We start from the raw sequence: 22,776 nt of genomic DNA on the forward strand, positions 1-22,776 counted from the left end.
GAAGCCGTTGGCCCGTTGCCCGGGTCACCTGGAAGTGGATGGGTGGGGCACCTTGAGGAGTGTCAGGTGGAAATATTACCCGGTGGCCTGGTGCCCAAGGAGATGCCGCGGGGGTGGGGGGCAGTGCCCCGGGCTGAGGGGCAGGACACGCCTTGGATGATGGCTGAGAAGTTTGGCTGTAACGCGAGTTGGGGGGAGGGTTGCATGTGGAATAGAGAGGAGTAAAGAGAAGAGATGGATTCCAGCGGCTGTGATGGAGGCTGGAGGCGTGACCCGAGATTGGCTGAAAAGTGAGGGGCACGGCCCCGGATTCGAGGCAGGACCAGCGGGCGGGACAAATCATCCGGCGTATGCGTTGGACAACGGTGTGGTGTTAGCTGTCACTTCCTGGGCAGCGCCGCCATGCTGTTTGTTTCTGTCCCCTGCAGGCCTTTGTACATGGGCAGTACTTAGTCCTCATTGATTGCTTACTCTGGTTTTGTATCTAGAAAGCAAGGAACAGGAACAAATAGATAAGGAAGTTGCTCAGATTGTAGGGCGTAAGAGCGTGTGGCTGGGACCAAAATGTGATTTTCTCGAAAGGCTTAGATCTTGTTTGTAATGTGTATCTGCTGGGATGATTTTTGGCTGCAAGTTATAGAAACAAAATCACAGTTTTATACATACCAGGGATTTTATTCTTCTCATGAACCAAGAACTCAAAGGTTAGCTTGGACCCAAAGCCCGTGAAGCATCCTATGCAGCCATACTTAGAGTGTGGACTTTGTCTTCATGCTCACAAAATTGCTGCTCTTCTTCCAAGCATTGCATCCACATTCCATGTAGGAAGACAGAGACAAACAAAAGGTGCTTCTCACCTGATTCCTCCTCCTCTACAGACCCTTCCTAGATGTCTCACCCAGAAACTTCCACTTACATCTCATTGGCCAGAATTGTGTCACACGCCCACAATTCTAGCTGCAAGGGAGGCTAGAAATACAGTTGTTGTTGTTTTTTTAAGGTGGGTATAGTAATGCTCCAAACAAAGTTGGGGCTCTGTTGATAGGTAAGAGAGAATGGATATGGGGTCAGCAGCTGGCAGTGTCTGCCACTACACTGTGAATTTAAAATGATAATTGCTGCTTTCAAAATATGTATCAGCGAAGCTCTCCTGATTGCTGTACGCGTTAATTCATGGAAAATATTATCGTCTCAATATTTCAGTTGCATGAGCTGAGATAGACAGAGGTTAAAAAGTTAACGGGGATGCCAAAGAAGAATTTTGCAGGAGGAATTTTGTAGCTGCTTCTCTAAGTGCCCGTTTTGTAGGAATGAAACGGATTGTAGGGCAGGAGACGCACAGGAAGGGCTGCATCTGCTTCTTTCCCACTAAGCTTTCATTTCAGAGCTGTAAACACAGTAGACATTGCTGCTGTGTACCAGTGTCCCCAGCCTGTTCTCACAGGCAGTAGATCATCCTTCTCAATAATCTTTCACCCATTTTTTATGCCAGAAGTCCTTTCAATTAAGTGGAGGTTTCATTGGAATAATTAAACCCTCCATCTCAAGCCTCTCACTCCAATCATCCAGGCAGATCAATTAACCAGAGACGCATTTATCTAACTGGTGGTTGACCCCCTTCTCGTTCCAGAGCTTTTGCACCGGGGCAGCCCGCGGAGAGGAGAGATGTCTGTCCCACAGAGACAGCTCGTTTCCAAAGGGCTTGGCGCCCCCTGGATCTGAAGTCACTGCAGCCTCCTTGTTTAGTTTATTCAGGTTCTAACTTTTATTTATTCACCCAACAAATATATATTGAGCACCTCCTAAGAGTCAGGGCCCCGTGCTGAATTTTAGCGGGGAGGCGGGAGTGAGGGGGCCATGCAAAGATGAAGCAGACATGTGACAGGTAACCGAACCCCTCCGAACCCATTTCCTCTTCCAAAAGTTGGGGATAGTGGTGGTATCTGCCTCATAGGGTTGTAGTAAACGAGATAATCCACATGGAGCATTTAGCCCAGTGTCTGCTTATAGCAACTACCACGTCCCTTTTCCTAGACAGCTATTAGAGATATCGATATGCTGCTGCAAAATGAGGGAATAAAGCAAAAACAGAGAAAGATATGGAGCCCAGGAAGCACGGAATCGGATTCGTTAGATTAGATGCTGTGCCCCGTCAGTGTTAGCTGTGCTGACGGCGCGTTTTAGACCAGGTAAAGCTGAGTCGGTGAGGGTTGAGTTGGGGACTCTGCTCTGCCACTTAGTGGCTGTGGCATCTCACCCCGTTATTTAACTCTCTGATCTGACCTCCTCGTCATAAAATGGGAATCCTAAAACCGACCTTATCAGGCTCCTGCGAGTGTTAAGCGAGGCAGCATCTGTGACGTGCCCAGCACATAGTCAGCGCTTCTGGTTTATGAAGGGGTGAGCCGTCTGACAAGTTTTACAAAAAGTAGAATATAGGACGTGTTCAGGGAGTGGAAGTAACTGATTGATTCTTTATACTGAAATGCCGTAAATGGTTCCAACTATTGACATAGGTAATTTTTTTTTACCGTGATAATACCTATGTCATGCAGAGATTAAAAAGTAAAGTAGCCTTGTCATGGAAAACATCCATCCCCGGCCCTGATTCCCAGAGGCAGCTACTTCTAACTCGTTTTCTCCATGTCATTTTCTTCCGTTACCTACCTCCTTATTTCTAAATATTATGCTTACGTTGCTATTTATCGATGTGTTGGTTTTAAGACATTATTTATTGACACGCCTTTGGGTGGATGATACTTTAGCTCCCTTCTTCTAGTTCCCCGCTCCATGCACTTCGCCCTGCCCCCGCCACCATCTCGGTACATCTAGATCAGTTTTACCTGTTACATTATCGTGACCAGGTAAATATTGTTCGTGTTGAGGCAAGTTGTATGCTGAGATTGTTTCCTTTCCTATCTTTTTGTTTTTTCCAAAGTTAATATCGCCTCTCTTTTTTCTTCACTTGCTGAGGTTTTTTGAATGTACCTATCCTCAATTTTTTTCTTTCTGACTCTCAGACCTGTCATTTGCCTAATAATAATATTTCCTAAATTATGAAACATATCAGATAATGGTTCATTATTTTCCCCCCGGCAGTCTGCATCTAGTGGGCCCTCCATGATCCTGCCAGAATCTTGGCCAGCTACTTTTTACTGCAGCCCTCTCATCCTGCAGCTTTCCTTGCTGCTCTGCTTCCTGGCCTTCATACCTTCTTCTTTATTGTTTTACTCCCTCATTCTACTGGAGCGTAGCCTGCAGTAGCTTCCTAAGAAAGGGTGCGTGGGATCTAAATGTTTAGAGTCCTCACCTTTCTGAAAATAGCATCATTCTCTTTTCACACGTAATAGTTTGGGTAGGTATAGGATCCTAGGTTTAGAAGTATCTTCCATTGGAAATGTGAAGGCATCACCCAGCTTCCAGCATTACTATTGAAAGATCTGATGCCAAACTTACTTCTAGTCCTTTGCACATGACCTGATGCTTTCTCCCAGGAGGATTTTAGGGTCTTCTCTTATTCCCTGGTGCCCTGAAATTTCAGAATGATATTCTGAGAAGGTTATTTTCCACCGAGTGTACTGAGCACTCAACGGACCCTTTAAAACTGAAGACTCAGGACTTTTCCTGGTGGCGCAGTGGATAAGATTCCGCGCTCCCAATACAGGGGGCCTGGTTTCTATCCCTGGTCAGGGAACTAGATCCCACGTGCATGCCACAACTAAGAGTTCACATGCCACAACTAAGGAGCCCTGGAGCCTCAACTAAGGAGCCCATGTGCTGCAACTAAGGAGCCCGCCTGCTGCAACTAAGACCTGGTGCAACTAAATAAATATTTTTAAAAATAATAATAAATAAAAAATAAATAAAACTGAAGACTCATGTTTTTACATTTGGAGAATCCTCTAATACTGTTTTCTCTGATAATTTCATCCTATAATTGATATTGTATCCCCACAAGATATATAGGAAAGGAAGCATAATTTCTGCATGATTTTTATTTATTGGATATTAGACCTTCTAAATTGATTTCATTTCCCTCCTTTCTTATTTTCCTTCTCTTAACTTTTAGTTAACTTCCGGGGCGATTTCCTCAACTTTACCTTCCAAACTTTCTATCGATTATAAACTTCGGCTACTTTATTTTAATCATGAAGAACTCTTTCTTGTCCTTTGCTCCCCTGTCAAAGCACCCTACTATATTGTTTTATGACTGCAATATCTTATCTAATCTCTTAATGGATTTTAATTATTGGATTGTGTTTTTTCCGTTTTCTCTTATTCTGTGCACTGTCTGCTTTCGGCCGTTTCCCTGTATCAGTTTGTCTCTTTCGATCTCTTCCTTTCACGTGGAGACTTTGCTTAAACATTAAGTGCCCCTTGCCTCTCTGTTTATTCTTTTTTTTTTTTTTTTTTTTTTTTTTTTTTTTTTTTTTTGCGGTACGCGGGTGTCTCACTGTTGTGGCCTCTCCCGTTGCGGAGCACAGGCTCCGGACGCGCAGGCCTAGCGGCCATGGCTCACGGGCTTAGTTACTCCGTGGCGTGTGGGATCTTCCCGGACCAGGGCACGAACCCATGTCCCCTGCATCGGCAGGCGGACTCTCAACCGCTGCGCCACCAGGGAAGCCCACCTCTCTGTTTATTCTAATGTGGGAGGGAACAAAAACTGTGTATGCAAGTTCTGCTTGCATAATGGGCTTCCCTGGAGCGTGAATAATCACCGGCTGACTGTGCTTGAATACCACCAATGACGGGGAGCTCATAACTCACCAAGAAGTTGACTCCTCTTTTGAGAAGCAGGAGTTATTCTCTTGAACCCTGAGCCAATATCTGCCATCTTAGAACTTGGTTTTAGTTCCGTCTTAAGTTTGTGTGTTAAAGTGATATTTCAGGGAGATTTTGTACATACGCTTTCTGGTTAGAGACATTTAAAAGGTAAACTTTTTTTTAAAAGGCAATTCTAGGGGCTGTATGGTAGTGTTTGAGTCCAAATCCAGCCCTCCATGCTAATCATATGACTTTGAACCTCTCGCAGGTTTGATTTTCTTGGCTATACTGTGGTGATGACGACGGTGGTGGTGGTGATAAAACCACCTGTCTCAAAGAGTTCTTGAGCAGTTAGCCTTAGCCAAGTGCCTGGAGAGTAAGTCGTCTATAAACACGAGGATGATGTTACCGCCAGTTGAATGCCACAGCTATGAGTCAAATCGCTTAGGACACGTAGCCGAAACATTTTCCCCAACCCTAGGACCAAGTTTTTGAGGGTGCACTCAGAATTCAAAGGGCAGAAGTAGAAAGTTCAGCCTCGTTACTGGGTGTCTTGTGCCTCAGTTTCCCCAAACTATATTGACACATCATCGGATAGTACAAACCTGCTTTCCCTTTCCTGCAATTAAAAGCTTTCCTACTGTGAATTTGCTTAAAGCTTTTCCTTCTGATTATAAAAGAGGAAAAATGCAAATGCGTTCTTCTTTGTTTAATGCAAATACAGAGAAGGATCATTTCCCTGGGCCTTCCCGGGCCTTGGTTTGTTGGGCCGAGGACAGCCCTGCGGATCCTGGCTCGGGCACCTGGCCTGCCCATAGATTTCCTGCTCCCCCAGCCCTCGCCCGGGGCCCCACAGCCGAGGAGACCAAGGAGACAGTGTCCTCCAGAGAAGCATGTCGCCGCCACCTCCCCGGGACTGAGGGGCTGAGACAGCTGACTCCGATCCAAGCCGGCACCCAACAAGAAGAGCTGCTGTCAGCCCTGGGAGATCTGGTGTCATCTATGATTAATCCTCGAAGCCAAAACCCAACAAGCTTCTGATTAAACGATGGCATCCCAGGGTCCCTGTCACCCCTGAGTGGAGCTGTGGGTTTGGAGCAGCCGTCTGGAGCCCCTGCCAAGGGACCCTGGCAGCTGTCAAGACAAGAGTTGGGGACTTCCCGGGTGGCGCAGTGGTTAAGAATCCGCCTGCCAGTGCAGGGCACACGGCTTCGAGCCCTGGTCCAGGAAGATCCCACACGCCGCGGAGCAACTAAGCACTGTGCCACGGCTACCGAGCCTGCGCTCTAGAGCCCGCGAGCTGCAACTACTGAGCCGGCGTGCCACAACTACTGAAGCCCACGCGCCTAGAGCCCGCGCTCCGTAACGAGAGAAGCCACCGCAGTGAGAAGCCCCCGCTCGCCGCAACTAGAGGAGGCCCGCACAGCAATGAAGACCCAACGCAGCCAAAAATAATAAATAAATAAATAAAATTGCCATCTCTCAAACCACTAAAAAAAAAAAAAGTTTAAAAAATAAAGAAGACCGGTGTCAGCCCCTCCTCACCTTCTCAGGGTCTGCGTCTCACCCTCCCCCCGCCCCCTCCTCTACGGCCCTTTCTCCAGAAGGAGAGCCGGCCCTTTCCCTCAAAACCCACAGCCCCAGCTGGGCTCCTGGAGGGGCTGGCTGGGCATGATGGCCTTGTCGGTCACCGTAAGGAACGCCGCCCTGGGGAAGTGACGGCGTGTTCCTGCCCAAAACCACGGCGAGCAGAGCTGAGACGTCATTCACGGTGAAGGGAACGCGTCTGTACTCAGGAGTGTGGTTTGCTGCCTTTGCCCTGATGAATTACTAGCTGATGAGAACCTCTTCACTCTGCAAATGCTTCTATCAAAGACTTCTAACAAGCTTCCACCGGGCCACGAGCAGCCCCACGGTTACCATCTGGCCTTCTCTCCACTCCCAGGGTCTTGGGACCTGGGGCCAGTGGCTTCCCTGCTGTCCGTCGGTGGGAACAAAAGCCCTTGTCCCCCAGCAGCTCCGGGCCGTGGTCCGCTGCATCCCCGTCACCTGAAGAGATGCGGGCCCTGGGATCGTGTGGCCTTCGCTTCCAAAGCAGCGGGCCCCTTCGCTGCTTGAATGGTTCTCTGTCTCCAACCTGTGGCCTTGTTTCAAGTCATATCATCTTTCCTCTTGCAGATCCTGCCCATCGCACCTCCACATCCAGAAGGAAACTGGCTCAGGGAAGGACCAGCCCCAGCCAGAAGGAGGAAAAGGAGTAAAAGTCACCTCCTGTCTATTGAGTGCAGACCCTATGCCAGGTACTTCACGTGTGTCTCCTCTATGTAAAATACATAGAAAGCGAGGTTACCTGAGGCTTGCCGGCGGAGCGGGGAGGGAGGGTTCCAGGCAGGGGGAGGTGCAGGAAGCAGGTTCTGAGCCAGCGGGCACCTGGCGGAGAATCAGAGACCGTCAGGCGAGATGCGACCATGGGGGCTGGTGGGGGGCCGCCCTCAGCTCGGAGCTCAAGACGGAGATGCTGAACTGTATCATAGCAGCAGCAGGGGCCACGCGGCTCACGTTTCCAATGAATGGTGGAGCCTGAGGCTAGGAGCTGCCATGGAGTTTGTCCACCGGCAGGTCGTCTCCTTGGCCTGTAAAAACTTGAGCAAAATAGCCATTCCTGTAGAATGTGGCCCAGGAGCCTTGAACCTGCTTTTTCTGGCTGTGTGTAGAAAGACAGATGTGGTCTAGGGTTTGACTCAAGACCAAGCCAGACCCTGCTGAGGGTACTGTCCGAGTTGCCATCAACTCTGGCTACAGTTGAGGGGAGGGAGGGCTGTCCAGCCTGATAGTCTGTTAAAGCTCAGGGCCTCGGTGTCTAAGAGTGTGTTTCCGAGCAGCTGTTTCATCCAGATTCCTCCAGGTGACGGGGCCGAGTCAGGCTGAGTTACAGGGAAACGTTTGAGAAGAGAAATACATTTGAAATTGTGGTCAAGGTGGGTTTTTTTTTCTTTTGAGCCTAGCTATACTATCCAGAGTTCCTGCCCAAGAAATATTTCATACGTTTTTATACACACACACACACACACACACACACACACACACACAAATGTATACGTGTATCTGCGAAACAAAGAACAGTAAAATGGGCACGCGTGTCCCCAGCCTGAAGCAGTATTTCCCAGGATCACCCGTGTCACCTGTGTGTCCCTCCACGTCACAGCCGTCCTGCTGCCCCCACCCTTCTGACGTTTATCAGACCCCTGCTCTTCGGTACAGTTTTGCAGTGTGTCCTCGACCATATAGCTGAGCTGCGTACGTTTGGGAAATTTCGTGGGCGCTCCGCTATCGCACGTAATCTTTCGCGACTTGCTTTTACCCTCAGCGTCACCTCCCCGAGGTCCGTCCGCGTTGAGGCCTGAAGCCGTAGTTCTTTTCCCCTGCCCCGCTGTAGGGTATGCCATCGTTGAATACGCACATTATTTACCCCTCTACTTGTGTCGGGACGTCTGTACCGTGTCCAGGTTTTTTGGATACACCATATGCCTCTGCTGAATATTCACGCACGAGCCTCCAGCTCAAATTAGTGGGGAGATTCTTGCAGGTCTGTAGCAAGGACCGGACATCACATGGGGCCAGGGCTTACAGGGCTGGGAAGTAGAGCTATACACCCAGAGAGAGGACTCTTACCACTTCTCGGGGGCCCTCGGGGTCTCTCACTGCAGCTCCGCCTGGCAGACCAGTTCCCTCCACTTTCCGTAGCCTCGACCTGCCTGGGGCTCTGCTTTACTGAGGCCAAGTTCTAGCCTCCACTGTGGCCACTCTGATGCCACCTTCTAGCGAATTTCCCACAGCACGTTCACCCTCCCCACTGTCTCTTTGGCCCATAGGAAATTCCCAGGTCAAGGGATTGGACTCGTGCAACCGGCCTCGGGGTTGGTCCTCTTTGGAGCAGGTCAGGCGGCTGTGGCTGGAGGGTTTATTCGGTACAAACAGGACATCAGGGCTGTGGCCATTTGAGGACGTGAGCAGAAAGGCAGATATTACATATTGGCGTATCTACTTCCCCAGACTTGGCTGTCATCTTTGTTCATTTTTCTTTTTCTCCTTTTTCAAACTATACACATAATACATTGATACGTGTGTGTTGTAAACACTAAAACAGTATAGGTAACGTCCAAGTCCTCCTGGCCAGTAACCTCAGAATTCCTCCCTCTTCTTAGATAGAATCAGTATAATCAGATCCTCTCAAACTTTTCCCCTCCCTCCTTCTTTCCCTCCCCTCCCCTCTCCCTGTTTCTCTCTCCCCTTCTCTCTCTTTCACACACACACACACACACACACACACACACACACCCCTACCTATATAATTATAGGTGTTGCAGTACATGATTTTATACTGCGTTGTGATATTTTTTCTGACACCAAATACGTGGCATTGTCTCACACATGCGCCGATTCTCTGACGCCAAGTGGGTGTGTCCAGCAATGCAGTTCAATTCTGACACTAACTGTCCAGAGGTAGCAGAGATGCCACAGGCTAAGGGCTCAACCCCACAAGCCTGCCCCTGCCTCGGATGCAGGCCCCAAACCCGGGGCCACCTGCCCTCCGCCTGAGCCGCTCGGAATCAGGGTCTCCCACAGCCTCCTCGCCAGGTGCAATAATCTGCTGGAACGGCTCACAGAACTCAGCAGAGCACTATACTTATTGTAACAGTTGATTTTAAAGGATACAAATGAAAACACATATGAGGAGGTTCGGAAGGGTCCGGGGCACAGGAGCCTCTGTTCCCATGGAGTTGAGACGAGCCACTCTCCCAGCATGTGCTTGAATTCAGGAATTGGAAGCTCTTTGCCCCCACCCGCACCCCGTCGTTGAGGGATTTTCATCAAGGTGCTATCACGTGTGTGATTGATTAAATCATTCTCCGTTGGTGACTGAGTTCAATCTCTAGCCTCTCTCACCTCCCCTGAGGCAGGAATGTGGGGCTGAAAGTTACAACCTTCTAATCACTTGCCTGGTTCTTCTGCATTCAGCTCCCATCCTCAAGCTACCAGGGGCCCCTGACCCAAGGGTTCTCTTGGTACCATACAAAAAGCGTTCACACTCCTGTCACTCCCGAGTGTTACACTCCGTGCTGGGAACCCCGGGCAAAGACCGAATATATTTTTAAATTATACCACATGTATGTGTGTACGTATTTACTTTTATATTTTTATGTTTTTAACATCTTTGTTGGAGTATGATTGCTTTACAATGGTGTGCTAGTTTCTGCTTTATAACAAAGTGAATCAGCTATACATACACATATATCCTCATATCTCTTCCGTCTTGCGTCTCCCTCCCTCCCTTTACTTTTTAAAATAAATGATGTCTTGGGATCTTTTTATGTCACCACATCCTTTCAAAATGTTATTCTATAGTGCAAAAGGATCATGGAGTATCTGCTGAAGAATGTTTGGATTGTCTACACTTTTTTCCTATTATAAATAGTGCTAAATTTTCAAGTAAAAAACTGGGGGGAAATTAAATATCCATTGTAGGGAAATGAAGAAATAAATTATGATCTGTTCTTGCGATCGAATAATATATCCAACAGTTAAAAATGAATAAACCAGTAGAAATTAAGGGATTGCCAGATTAGATTGAAACAAGATCACATGTATACTATCTACAGGAGAAAAACCTTACATCCAAAGGTACAAAGAGGTTGAAAGTAAAAGGATATAAATGTAGACTATGCTAAAAAGAATCATAAAAGAGCCAGAGTGGCTTATATCAGACAAAATAGACGTTAAAACAAAAGTGTTACTAGAAATAAAGCACAAATTTCATAATGATAAAAGTGTCAACCACCAGGAAGTTGTAACAGTTATAAATATAACCGAACCCAAACAACAGAGCCTCAAAATACATGAAGCAAAAACTGACAGAATTGAAGGGAGAAATGTAAAATTCAACAATAGATGGATGGAGATTTTTAATACTCTACTTTCAATAATGGATAGAACAATAGAAGATCAACAAGGAAATAGGAGACTTGAACTTGGACTTGTCTATAGTACATGCCACCTAACAGCAGAATATGTACTCTTCTCACGCACCCACGTGGAATGTTCTCCATATGCTGGTCCATAAAACAAACTTCAGTAAGTTTAAAAGGATTGAAGTGATCCAAAGTGTGTTTTCCGACCACAGTGGAATTAAATTAAAAATCAATAACAGAAAGTAATTTGGGAAGTTAACAGATATGGGAAATTAAACATCGCACTTCTAAATAACCAATAGGTCAAAGAAATCACACGAGAAAATAGAATATTTACTTTGAGACAAATGGAAATGCAAATGCAACATACTGAAACTTAAGTGGTGTCACTAAAGCAGTGCTCAGAGGGGAATTTATAGCTTTAAATGTTAATACTTTTAAAAGATCTCAAATTGGTAACCTAACCTTCCACTTTATGAAACTAGAAAAAGAAGAGCAAACTAAAACTGAAGCAAGCATAAGGAAGGAAGTAATACTATTAGGACAAAAATAAATGAGTTCGAGAAGAGAAGAGCAATAGAGAAAACCAATGAAACCAAAAGTTGGTTCTTTGAAATTTCAACAAAATTGACAAACCCTTAGCTAGACTGACCAAGAGAAAAAGAGAGATGATCCAAATTACTAGAATCAGAAATAAAAGAAGGGACATTACTACCAACCTTACAGAAATAGAAGGCAAAAATAAAGATAAAGGAATAATATGAACAGTTGTTTCCAATCAATTAGGTAACTTACATGAAATGGACAAATTCCTAGAAAGACACAAATTACTGAAACTTACTCAAGAAAAACAGCAACCTACAACAAGTAAAGAATTAGTAATCAAAAACCTACCTACCAAGAAAAGCCTTCCTTGGTGATCTCTACCAAACAAAAGACAAAAAGTTTGCCAATTCTTCATAAACTCTCCAAAAAAGTAGAAGAGGAAGAAACACTTCCCAATTTATTCTATGAGGCAAATTTACCCTGATGTCAAAACCAGTCAGACATCATGAAGAAAGAAAACTACTGACTAACATCTCTCATAAGGTATGGATGCCAAAATGCTCAAAAATATAGTAGCAAACCAAATCCAACAAGTCCATAATTAACTGGGATTCATAGCAAGAATGCAAGGTTTGTTTAATACCTGAAAATCAATTAATGTAATATATTAACAGAATCAAAACTAAAAACTATATGGTAGTTGGATGCAGAAAAAGCATTTGACAAAATCAAACATCCTTTTGTGACAAAAGTACTCAGGGAATTTCCTCAGCCTGATAAAGAACATCTGAAACACACACACACTTTAACCAGGTAACATCATACTTAACAGTGAAAACTGAATGCTTTTCCCCTGTAATCAAGAACAAGAAAAGGATGTCCATTCTTTTTTGTTTGTTTGTTTGCGGTACGCGGGCCTCTCACTGTTGTGGCCTCTCCCTTGGCGGAGCACAGGCTCCAGACGCGCAGGCTCAGCGGCCAGGGCTCATGGGCCCAGCTACTCCCGGACCCGGGCCCGTGTCCCCTGCTTCGGCAGGTGGACTCTCAACCACTGCGCCACCAGGAAGCCCAAGGATGTCCATTTTTGCTGCTTCTATGTAACATTGTGTTAGAAGTTCTAGCCTGGGAAATTAGAGGGGAAAAAAAGAGAGAAGAAAAGAAAAAATATCAAGATTGAAAAGACAGAAGTAAAACAATGTAATTGCAGATGACATTATCTTATATATAGGAAAATCATATAGAAAACATCCTATCATAAGGAATCCACTAACAAACTATTAGAACTAATAACTGATTTCAGTAAATTTGCTGGATGGAAGAGCAATATACAAAAGTTATTTATTGCATATCCATATGCTAACAATGAATTTTATTCAACAAATAAAATTAAGAATACAGTTCACATTTACAATGCCATCAACAAGAATTAAAACACTTAGGAATAAATTTAGCAAAAGAAGTGTACACTGAAAACTACAACACGTTGCTGAAAGAAATTAAAGAAGATCGAAATTAATAGAAACACATGCCATATTCTTGGAGCATGACACTTAATTGTTAGATAGTAATAATGTTCAGATTGATCTACATATTCAACAGATTCACTATCAAAATCCCAACTACTTTTTTTTGCAAGTATTGACTAGTTGATCCCTAAAATTCATATGGAATTGCAAGGGGACCTGAATAGCCAAAACAATCTGAAATGGGAAGAACAAGGTAGGAAGACTCATACTTGCCAATTTCAAAACTTACTGCACATTTACAGTAATGAAGACAGTGTGGTGCTGGCATAAGGATAGATGTATAGGTCAATGGAATAGAATTGAGAGTCCAGAAATGAACACTCACATTTACGGTAAATTGATTTTTGACAGAGGTGCCAAGATCATTCAATAGGGAAGGAAGAATCTTTTCAACAGATTGTGCTGGAACAACTGAATATCCACATGTAAAAAACAGTTGGACCCTTACCTCACACCATACACAAAAATTAATTCAAAAGGCACCATAGGCCTAAATGTGAGAGTTTAAAGTATAAAACTCTTAGAAAAATAAATAGAAGTAAATTTTTATAACCTTGAATTAAGTAATGGTTTCTTAGATACACACCAAAAGCACAAGTGAAAAAAGAAATTGGACTACATCAAAATTAAAAACTTTTGTGCTACAAATAATACCTTTAAGAAAGTGAAGGGCTTCCCTGGTGGTGCAGTGGTTGAGAGTCTGCCTGCCGATGCAGGGGACACGGGTTCGTGCCCCGGTCTGGGAAGATCCCACATGCCGCAGAGTGGCTGGGCCCGTGAGCCGTGGCCGCTGAGCCTGCGCGTCCAGAGCCTGTGCTCCGCAACGGGAGGGGCCACAACAGTGAGAGGCCCGTGTACCACCAAAAAACAAAAAGAAAGTGAAAAAGTAACCAACAGGAGAAAATATGTGCAAATCATATATCTGACTTGTATCCAGAATACATAAATATTCCATATTAAAGCCAAAGATCCAATTTAAAAATGGGCAAAGGATTTGAATAGGCATTTCTCATGCACAAATGGCCAATGTGCACATGAAAAGATGCTCAATATCATTAGTTGGTAGGGAAATATAAATCAAAACCACAGTGAAATATCACTTCCCACCCATTCAGATGGCTGTACTAAAAATGATGGACAAGAATAATTGTTGACAATTAGAACCTCATACATTGCCAGCAGGAATAAATTAGAACCTCATACATTGCTAGCAGGAATGTAAAATGGTGCAGCCACTTTGGGAAACAGTTTAGCAGTTCCTCAAAATGTCAAACCATATGGCTCCTCAGTTCCATTTCTGCATGTCTGCTCAAGGGAAGTAAAAACGTGTGTTGACAAAAGAACGTGTACGTGAATCTTCATAGTAGCATAATTCATAATAACCAAACAACCCAAAGTCATTAACGGATGAGTAAACAAGATGTGATATATCCATACAATGAAAAAGTATTCCTCAATCAAAAGAAGCACTGAAACATGCTACGTACAACATGGATGAGCCTTGAAAAGAAGCCAGTCACAGAAGACCACATGTTGTACGATCCCATTTAAGTGAAATGTCCAGAACAGGCAAGTCTGTAGAGGCAGGAAATAGACTAGTGGTTGCCTGAGGTTGGAGGAGCAGGTATTGGAGGGAAATGGGGAGTGACTACCAAAGGGTATGAGGTTTCTTTGGGGGGTGATGGAAATGTCCTACAACTAATTGTGCTGATGGTTGGACAACTGTGAATATACTTAAAAGCATTGAATTTTACACTTTTAAAAGGTGAACTGTATGGTACATGAATTATAGCTCAACAGAGCTCTTTTTAAAAATGAATGAATTGGGAATGTATGTATCAACCTAGATAAATCTCAGTAAATGCAGAGAGAAAAAAGCAAGTTGAAAAAGGAAACAGGAAAGCATATAGTATGTTGCCATTTATGTGAAACTGTAAAACAAAAAGTATAGCATATATTGTTTTGGGAAATATAAATTCTTAATAAGATATAAAAACTTGGAAGGAAGGGATATACTCCAAGTACAAAATTCTCCCTCTCTCCCTATAATTTTTTGTAAATTTTATGGCTTATCCATCCATCGTTTGTGTTTAGTACATAAAGAAATACATGTCCAGTCATATCCCTTCCTTTCTCAAGTAAAAGGTAGAATTATATATGCTTTTCTCTACTTTTTTTTCACTTAACCGTGGATACTGGAGACCTCTCCAAAGTTTATAGAGCTATTCCAGTGAGGCTTTTTTATTAACCTTGTTGGGGTTTATGTCTAAAAGGAGGGGCGCCAGAGATGGACGACTATATGGAAACACTGAAGGATGAGGAGGACGCCTTGTGGGAGAATGTGGAGTGCAACCGACACATGCTGAGTCGCTATATCAACCCAGCCAAGCTCACCCCCTACCTGCGCCAGTGCAAGGTCATTGACGAACAAGATGAAGATGAGGTGCTTAACGCTCCCATGCTGCCGTCCAAGATCAACCGGGCAGGTAACCTCAGGAAATAACTTAACAGTTACAGCCGTAGCAAAATGAAGTTTCTCTCAGTCAGGGATGTTTAACTAGAGTCCATAGACCTCTACCCACCCCTGGTCCCCCCACCAAACTGTCCATGGGTAGAGAGGGTCTATTAACTTGGACACGGGGGAATTACATCTTTATTTTACCAACCTAAGACTTAGCATTCCCTTCAATTATGGATGCAGGTAGGCAACAAATCACAATGATTAGCAATACTTGTGTCTTTGTCAACAGTAAACATTACAGATATCTTCTTATCACATTACAGCTGTTACAGGTTTCCAAAATATCATTTACACTCATCTTTCCCTTGAAATTATAGTAGTTTTTAGACCTGCCAAGAGACTGAGTTATTTTAATGCATTAATAAAGAAGCACAGGGCTTCCCTGGTGGCGCAGTGGTTGGGAATCTGCCTGCCGATGCAGGAGACACGGGTTCGTGCCCTGGTCCGGGAGGATCCCACATGCCGCGGAGCGGCTGGGCCCGTGAGCCGTGGCCGCTGAGCCTGCGCGTCCGGAGCCTGTGCTCCGCAACGGGAGAGGCCACAACAGTGAGAGGCCCGCATACCGCAAAAAAAAAAAATAAAATAAAATAAAAAAATAAAGAAGCACATTTATTACTGAGTCACAAATTTAATATTTGTTAACCTTATCTTATTATGATTCATTCCCTTTGTAATCCAATGCATTTTATCTGTTTGAAAATGTTATTCTGATAAAGGGTCCATAGGCTTTTCCAGACTGCCTAGGGGTCCATGACACTTTATCACATCCATTAAAGGTAGGCAGTAAGTGTGGTTTGTGAACATTGTTTCGGTTTTATATACATCTGTGTGTGTATTCACATATACGTAGCAAAATATGTCTCTGTGTGTAAGCATGTGGCCACAGTGTAACATACATTTCTTTCTGTGGTTCACAGTTTAAGAGGTTTGAAACTCACTTGCCCACAGTATGACTGGTGATAAGTAGCTCATATGCTCTGACTCTCTTTTGCACACATGACAAACATCACTCATCACAGCATGTTTTCCTGCTGAGCTTGGATGTCACTTTAGACATCACGGTGCTCCAGGCAGCTTTGACAAACAATCCGTTGACACAAGATGAAATTTATTTATTATGTCTACCGCAGGGGAAAGATTGAGTTTTAGGACCTCAAGGGAAGAAACAGCTGAAAATAAAATGTTTAAGGAAGGGGCAAGAAATGGAAACAATAAGTGGAACCAGTAGGATAAAAAACTGAAAACTGCCAAGGAAATTACACTTAGATTAAAAATGTTTCCAGACTATGTGAGAATCCCATTGGAGAACACGGAGCTATTCCTGCTTCCTATGACTTTTCCTAGCTCCCCACCCAAATAATTATCTTCCTGGTCTGAATCCCAGAGAACCATATATTATTCTGTCACCACTGCTGTACCTCCATCCTCCTTCAATCACAGATGTGCCTGTATGGTTAATTTTAGCCTTGGTCAATTGGGAAGCTCTTTAAGACTGTTGGTTTCCTATGGCTCCTTCTGGTTCTACCGGTCTTTTGGAGAAAGGCATCTAACACTCACCCTTGCTGCGGGCCTGGCGCTTTGATTTACATTCTCTGGACTGTAAGATACCACTCAGGAGTGACAGGATGTGGTGAGACTGTCTTCTTAAGAGTGTACTGACTGGATGTGAGCCCAGCATCAGACTAGATTTGGAGACTTGCATCCAATCAGACACGTACGCTTCTGCCCACTGAGTGATTTGGCCTTTCCTCTAGGCCGACTGCTGGACATTCTACATACGAAGGGACAGAGGGGCTATGTGGCCTTCTTGGAGAGTCTGGAATTTTACTACCCAGAATTGTACAAACTGGTGACTGGAAAGGAACCCACTCGTAGATTCTCCACCATTGTGGGTAAGTGGCTTTACCATCAGCATTCACACTGTGATGGGAGGGGTGTGTGTGTGGGGGGGGGTGTCCAGTGGTGGGACAGTTCTAAGGTTATGGATCTGTGACATCAGGACAGTGCCCCAGCGGCACTTATGAACTGTCCACCACTTATTTCTGCCTGATGATGAAATGTAGGTGACAGAGGAACAAACTGAATCAAGAGCCAAGAGAAGTGGGTGTTCACTGAACAATCCCCAACGCATGTTGGTGGGCAGGGACTCCCTCTACCCTCTGGATCTTGTCCTTGCCTTGCCTACCCTCCTGTCAGTATCCCATGAACCAGAGCCCGTGGTCATCTTGTCATCTTCATTTTCCTTCCTAAATAGTCTTAAATCAGTCTTTGCTCCATATACACCACTATCCTAGTCAAGACCCATACAATCCTATCAGCACTTTCTATCCATTCCTGCTCTGATCCAGTGAGTTCTCTACTCCTCACGTTACCCTCCCCTCCTTAAGACCTTTCAGCGGCTTTCCACTGTTTCCATCTGAAGACCCCAGTGCAGCCCACAGGGACCCCACGCGGTCCAGCCCCGATGACACTCCCAGCGTCGCCTCTCTGCCTCTCCCTCTCTCTAAGCTGCAGCCACTTTCGTCTTCCTTCAGTTTCTGAAATGTGCCAGGTTCTTCTTCCCTTCCCATAGGACCTTGGCGATGTTGTTCCACCTTCCTAGAATGTGTTTTCTCTCCTCAATACTTGAGCTCATCCGTCAGGAGCCTCCTCGAATGCCTCTGTCCACTCAGCTGGATCTGCCCCCCCGCCCAGCCCATTACACACTCTCACAGTCCCCTATACCTTTACTTTGTGCAGTCCTCTCAATCTGTAGTTATATTTGTGTGTGGTCACTTGCTCTTTTAACGTCTGTCTCCCTCACCAGACCTAAGCTCTACCGGGACCAAGGCTGTCTTGCGCACCCTGCACCCCCAGTGCCTAATGGGTAGTAAGAGCTCAGTAAGACGTTGGTGAGCGAATGAGTGAACGAATGACACCTGCCGCACGTCTGGAACCCCCTTCTTCCCCTCCCCAGCCCTCAGGCCTGACTGGGTGCCCCCTCTCCACAGTGGAGGAGGGCCACGAGGGCCTCACGCACTTCCTGATGAACGAGGTCATCAAGCTGCAGCAGCAGGTGAAGGCCAAGGACCTGCAGCGGTGCGAGCTGCTGGCCAAGTCGCGACAGCTGGAGGACGAGAAGCAGCAGCTGACGCTGACCCAGGTGGAGCTGCTGACCTTCCAGGGCCGGTACTACAAGATGAAGGAGGAGCGGGACAGCTACAACGACGAGCTGGTCAAGGTGAAGGACGACAACTACAACTTGGCCATGCGCTACGCCCAGCTCAGCGAGGAGAAAAACATGGCGGTCATGCGGAGCCGAGACCTCCAGCTCGAGGTGAGGGGCCCGCGGCGGGAGCTGCTGGGCCAGAGTGAGTGAGGGGGGAAGCGAAGGCCACGGGGGCGAAGACCACCAGGCAGGCAGGGGCAGGGTTTAACACCGGGCCAGGTGAGGGAGGAAAGAAGACACGGGAGCTCTCGGGAGCCTAGATCCACGGTGCGCATGCGCACGCCAACCCAGGGAGGCCCGGCGCCGCAGTTTTGCGCCCAGAGCCACTGCGCATGTGTGCACATGCGCACACAGACCCGGTGAGCCTGACGTCCTGCTCGGGAGCCCTCTGGGCCACTGTGCGCATGTGCAGACTTGCGCACCTGGACCCGGCAGGAGCTTCCCTCTCGCTCCAGAACGAGGACCCACCAGGCGCATGAACCGGAGCTGCACACATGGGCCCAGCACCCGTGCTGGGTGAGGGGGAAGAGGGAGGATTCAGGGGCCTGCCCAGCTCTATGGCCCTCGGGGAAATCAGCGAGGAGGTGGGCACAGCACCTGTCCCGTGGATTCATGAGATCCTTGAGGCCAGGACTCTGCCCTTCACAGCTGTATCCACAAAGCTCATCGGGACACAGTGGAATCGTCACTTATCAATGAACAATCCAGCAGCCAAATGATAGACGTCATTAATGAGTTTACTTCCAAAAGGGAGATGGAGAAGGGAATTGCTTAACTCATTCATTCCTTTTACTGTGCGCCGCCTTGCACCAGGCTCTTTTCCAGGGATACCTAACTCAGAACCACAGCCCTGCTGTCATGCAGCTCACATTCTAATCAGAAAAGAAATGCATCAGTAGCTGGTAGTAATAAGTGCTATTAAGAAGAGGGAGAAAAGAGTTTAGGGATAGTGAGCGAGGGATGGTCAGGAAGCGTTCCTGAGAAGGAGACACAGGAGCAGAGACCTGAGGAAAGGGAGGAGCCAGCCATGCAAGTCTCAGGGGAAGAGCAAAGAGCAAGTGCAGAGGCCCCGGGTAGGGGCCATGCTTGGTGTTTTTGAGAAACAGCAGGAGGGCCAGTGGGGCTGGAGCCAAATGAGCAAAAGGGAGATGGCCAGGGTCCAGATCCTGGGGGCTTGGTAAGAACTTTGGAATTTATTCCAGTAGTGAAGGAAGCCACTGAGGGATTGAGAGCTGCGAGTGACAACTGATTTATACCTAGAAAGATCACGCTGGCTGCTGGGTGGAAAATAGACTCAGAATATTTATTAAGCACCTGCCATGTGTAAGGCGCGATGCTAAGCGCTGTGGGGGATGTAGGCATAAATAAGCCGAGTTGTGCTCAGGTCACTTACAATTTAGTTGAATCAGACAGATGAGTAAACAGTCCACTAGAATTCAGGTGAATTGAGTCAGTGGTATAGCAGGCAAAGAGCAGGAGCTTTTAAATCCTTTGGATTTGAGTTCAGATCTGACTTCTGGCTTCTGGCTTTACCACTTAGTTGGTTCTTGGCCTCAGTTTCCTCATTTGTAAATGGCAGTTACATGGAAATGAAAATAATGCCTACGCCCTAGGATTGCTGAGATACGGAAATATGTCTGGCAAGATGGCTGACCTAGTAAGCACCCACTTTGTGTCCACTTGGATGGGACCGAGGATCTAGACCCAGAACAGGTCACTTGGGTTCATCTTCCAAGATTGTGAGGAGTGTGTGTGTGTGTGTGTGTGTGTGTGTGTGTGTGTGACCAGGAAGCAAGGTTTCTGTGCCATCTCATCTAGGATTTGGAGGTGCTAACCTGTGGCGGAGCTTTAAAACTTTCTCTCCTAGAAATTTCTGCTGTTTTATGTTTTTCTGGCCATATAGTAACAGTGAGAAACCATATCTAGAACTTGAAAGAACGTCTGGCCAGCTGAGTCCTCGGCCGTTTCTCAGGCCCAGGCTGCTTCGCTGCCTTCCTCTTTGTTCCTCCTCTCAGACCACAGGCATACAGCCAAGGTCCCTTCCTTGCTAAAGCCACCACCCTCTACCTGCCAGATTTCTTGAGATGTTCCCCCCATAAGCCTAAAATTGAAAAAGGACACTCACCCATTTGGTGCCTGCTTCCTTGCAGACCTTGAAGACAATCTTCATATTCTAGGTGTTTTGCCAAGGCTGATTAGTTTGGGGAAGCAGACAGGCTAAGTCACAGAGGTTTAAGAAGCATCCTCCTATGGGCTTCCCCGGTGGCGCAGCGGTTGAGAGTCCGCCTGCCGATGCAGGGGACGCGGGTTCGTGCCCCGGTCTGGGAAGATCCCACGTGCCGCGGAGCGGCTGGGCCCGTGAGCCGTGGCCGCTGAGCCTGCGCGTCCGGAGCCTGTGCTCCGCAATGGGAGAGGCCACAGCAGTGAGAGGTCTGCATAACGCAAAAAAAATAAAAATTTAAAAAAAAAAAAAAAAGAAGAAGCTTCCTCCGGTCCCGGTTCCTCAGACTCACCTCCTGGGTGAAGCTCAGCACAACCGGAGAAGTTGTCCCATCTCTAGGGGTCGTAACTGCCTTCTCCTCCAGGAAGCCCCCCTTTCTTACACACGAAGTCTGGGCAGGTCTTTTAGGCCAGAGATCCTGTCAATGGCAGCAGTGCCATTTGTTCAACTAGACTCTTGTGTGAAACACAAGAGGCCAAAACGTGTCCGTGCAGAAGTACTCTGGGGTGTGAAGTCAGGGTGGGGCCCGGATCTCCCCCCTCCCCATCTCTTTGCTCCCTCCCATAACACGAGGGTTCTTGAGGGAATCTTGACTTCTGAGGATAAGAGTTTGAAACCCATCCTAAAAGACCTTTAAGATGGATAACATACCTCAGGGAAACACCAGGTTGGGTACCTTTTATCCTAGTTTGTAATCGGTTCCACCCCACAAAAATTGCCTGAAGGAGTCTTCCAGGGGACATAAGTGCTTTAGAAGTATTCTAAATTAATGGATCAGGACCTCCTCCTGAACAAGGAGGGGCTGGTTTGTTTCACCGGAAGAGGTTTCTTTGAGGCCTTCTCCGTCCCCAGCTGGAGGAAGGAGGGGGGGGGCGGGGTGCAGCTCGTGCTGGAAGTCCAGTAGGACCCGGGGGGCACTGCCTTTGCTGAATGTTCTCTGCCAACCGCCTCCTCCCCTCGGCGCCCTGTGGGCATCTCAGATCGACCAGCTCAAGCACCGGTTGAACAGGATGGAGGAGGAGTGCAAGCTGGAGAGGAATCAGTCGCTGAAACTGAAGAACGACATCGAGAGCCGGCCCAGGAAGGAGCAGGTCCTGGAGCTGGAACGGGAGAATGAGATGCTGAAGACCAAAATCCAGGAGCTGCAGTCCGTGATTCAGGTGAGGGCCGCTGCGCGCACGGCGGGCGCAAGGGAGGCTGAGGGTCGGGCGCGGGCCTGCCTGCCTGGGCGTCCGTGCCCAGGCCACCGCTTGCTGACCGCAGGACCACGGAGAAGTCACGTCATCCTTGGGCACCGTGGTCCCTCCTCTGTCAGCGGGGGCGACCACAGCGCCCGCTTCTCAGAGACACGACGTTATGTGAGATCAAACTTGTGACGATACGTTCCCTTGGCTGAATCACTCCGTGACAGTCACCGTTCACGCAAAATCACTGCCCTGGGGGTGCTGTGAGAAAAGTACCTCCGAGAAATCTTCTTGCCTTAAAGATGCCAAGAAACTTAACTCTCAGCTCTGTGCGATTTGTTAAAACTTCAAGAGCCTCCCCAGCTTTGCTATCACAGAAGCATCTGTAGGTAGAGGAATAACATCCCAAAATACAAATGCAGGGAAAGAAAGCAGGCACCCGCCCCTTCCTCTGCAATGATTCCCCCCCCACCCCCCGGGATTGGCTGCCTGGTGCAGAAGGCTCTAGCCTTCTAGCAGAGCAGAGGATGAGCCCCGGGTTCGTCGGAGAGATTAATTGATATTTCAGGGGAGGCATCTGCAAGGCAGATGAACCCTCTCTTTGTTGTCACCTGTGAAGTGTGTGGAGAAGTAGCAGCTGCTTCTCTGAGCTCTGATAAGAGCTGGGACAGAACAGTAGGCATCGGGCTATGTCTGAGCGGAGGTGGGTTTCATGCTTCTTTCCAGGTGATAAAATTCATAAATGATAAGCTGCTTAAGGACCCCAAGAGGCAGCGACTCTTGCCTCTCCCCGCTTCCCTGGCACAAACCTTCTGCTTGCTCTGTGTCGCCGGCGCT

General features: G+C 46.8%; 1 protein-coding gene across 6 annotated transcripts in view; it reads left to right on the top strand.

Moving 5' to 3' along the window:
* The window catches only part of CARD11 (caspase recruitment domain family member 11), a 185,646-nt gene that overhangs the window by 140,139 nt on the left and 22,731 nt on the right, over nt 1–22,776 (top strand). For all 6 annotated transcript variants that reach the window (XM_067012721.1, XM_067012718.1, XM_067012719.1 and 3 more), the window contains 5 exons: nt 6,943–7,064; nt 15,079–15,291; nt 17,081–17,218; nt 18,317–18,642; nt 21,736–21,915. In XM_067012721.1, the coding sequence (XP_066868822.1) occupies nt 7,058–7,064; nt 15,079–15,291; nt 17,081–17,218; nt 18,317–18,642; nt 21,736–21,915 (864 nt within the window). In that variant the 5' untranslated portion in view covers nt 6,943–7,057. The remainder of the gene's footprint in view (nt 1–6,942; nt 7,065–15,078; nt 15,292–17,080; nt 17,219–18,316; nt 18,643–21,735; nt 21,916–22,776) is intronic.

This window comes from Kogia breviceps, chromosome 14 (assembly GCF_026419965.1).
Source record: "Kogia breviceps isolate mKogBre1 chromosome 14, mKogBre1 haplotype 1, whole genome shotgun sequence".
In the NCBI taxonomy this organism is placed as follows: Eukaryota; Metazoa; Chordata; class Mammalia; order Artiodactyla; family Physeteridae; genus Kogia; species Kogia breviceps.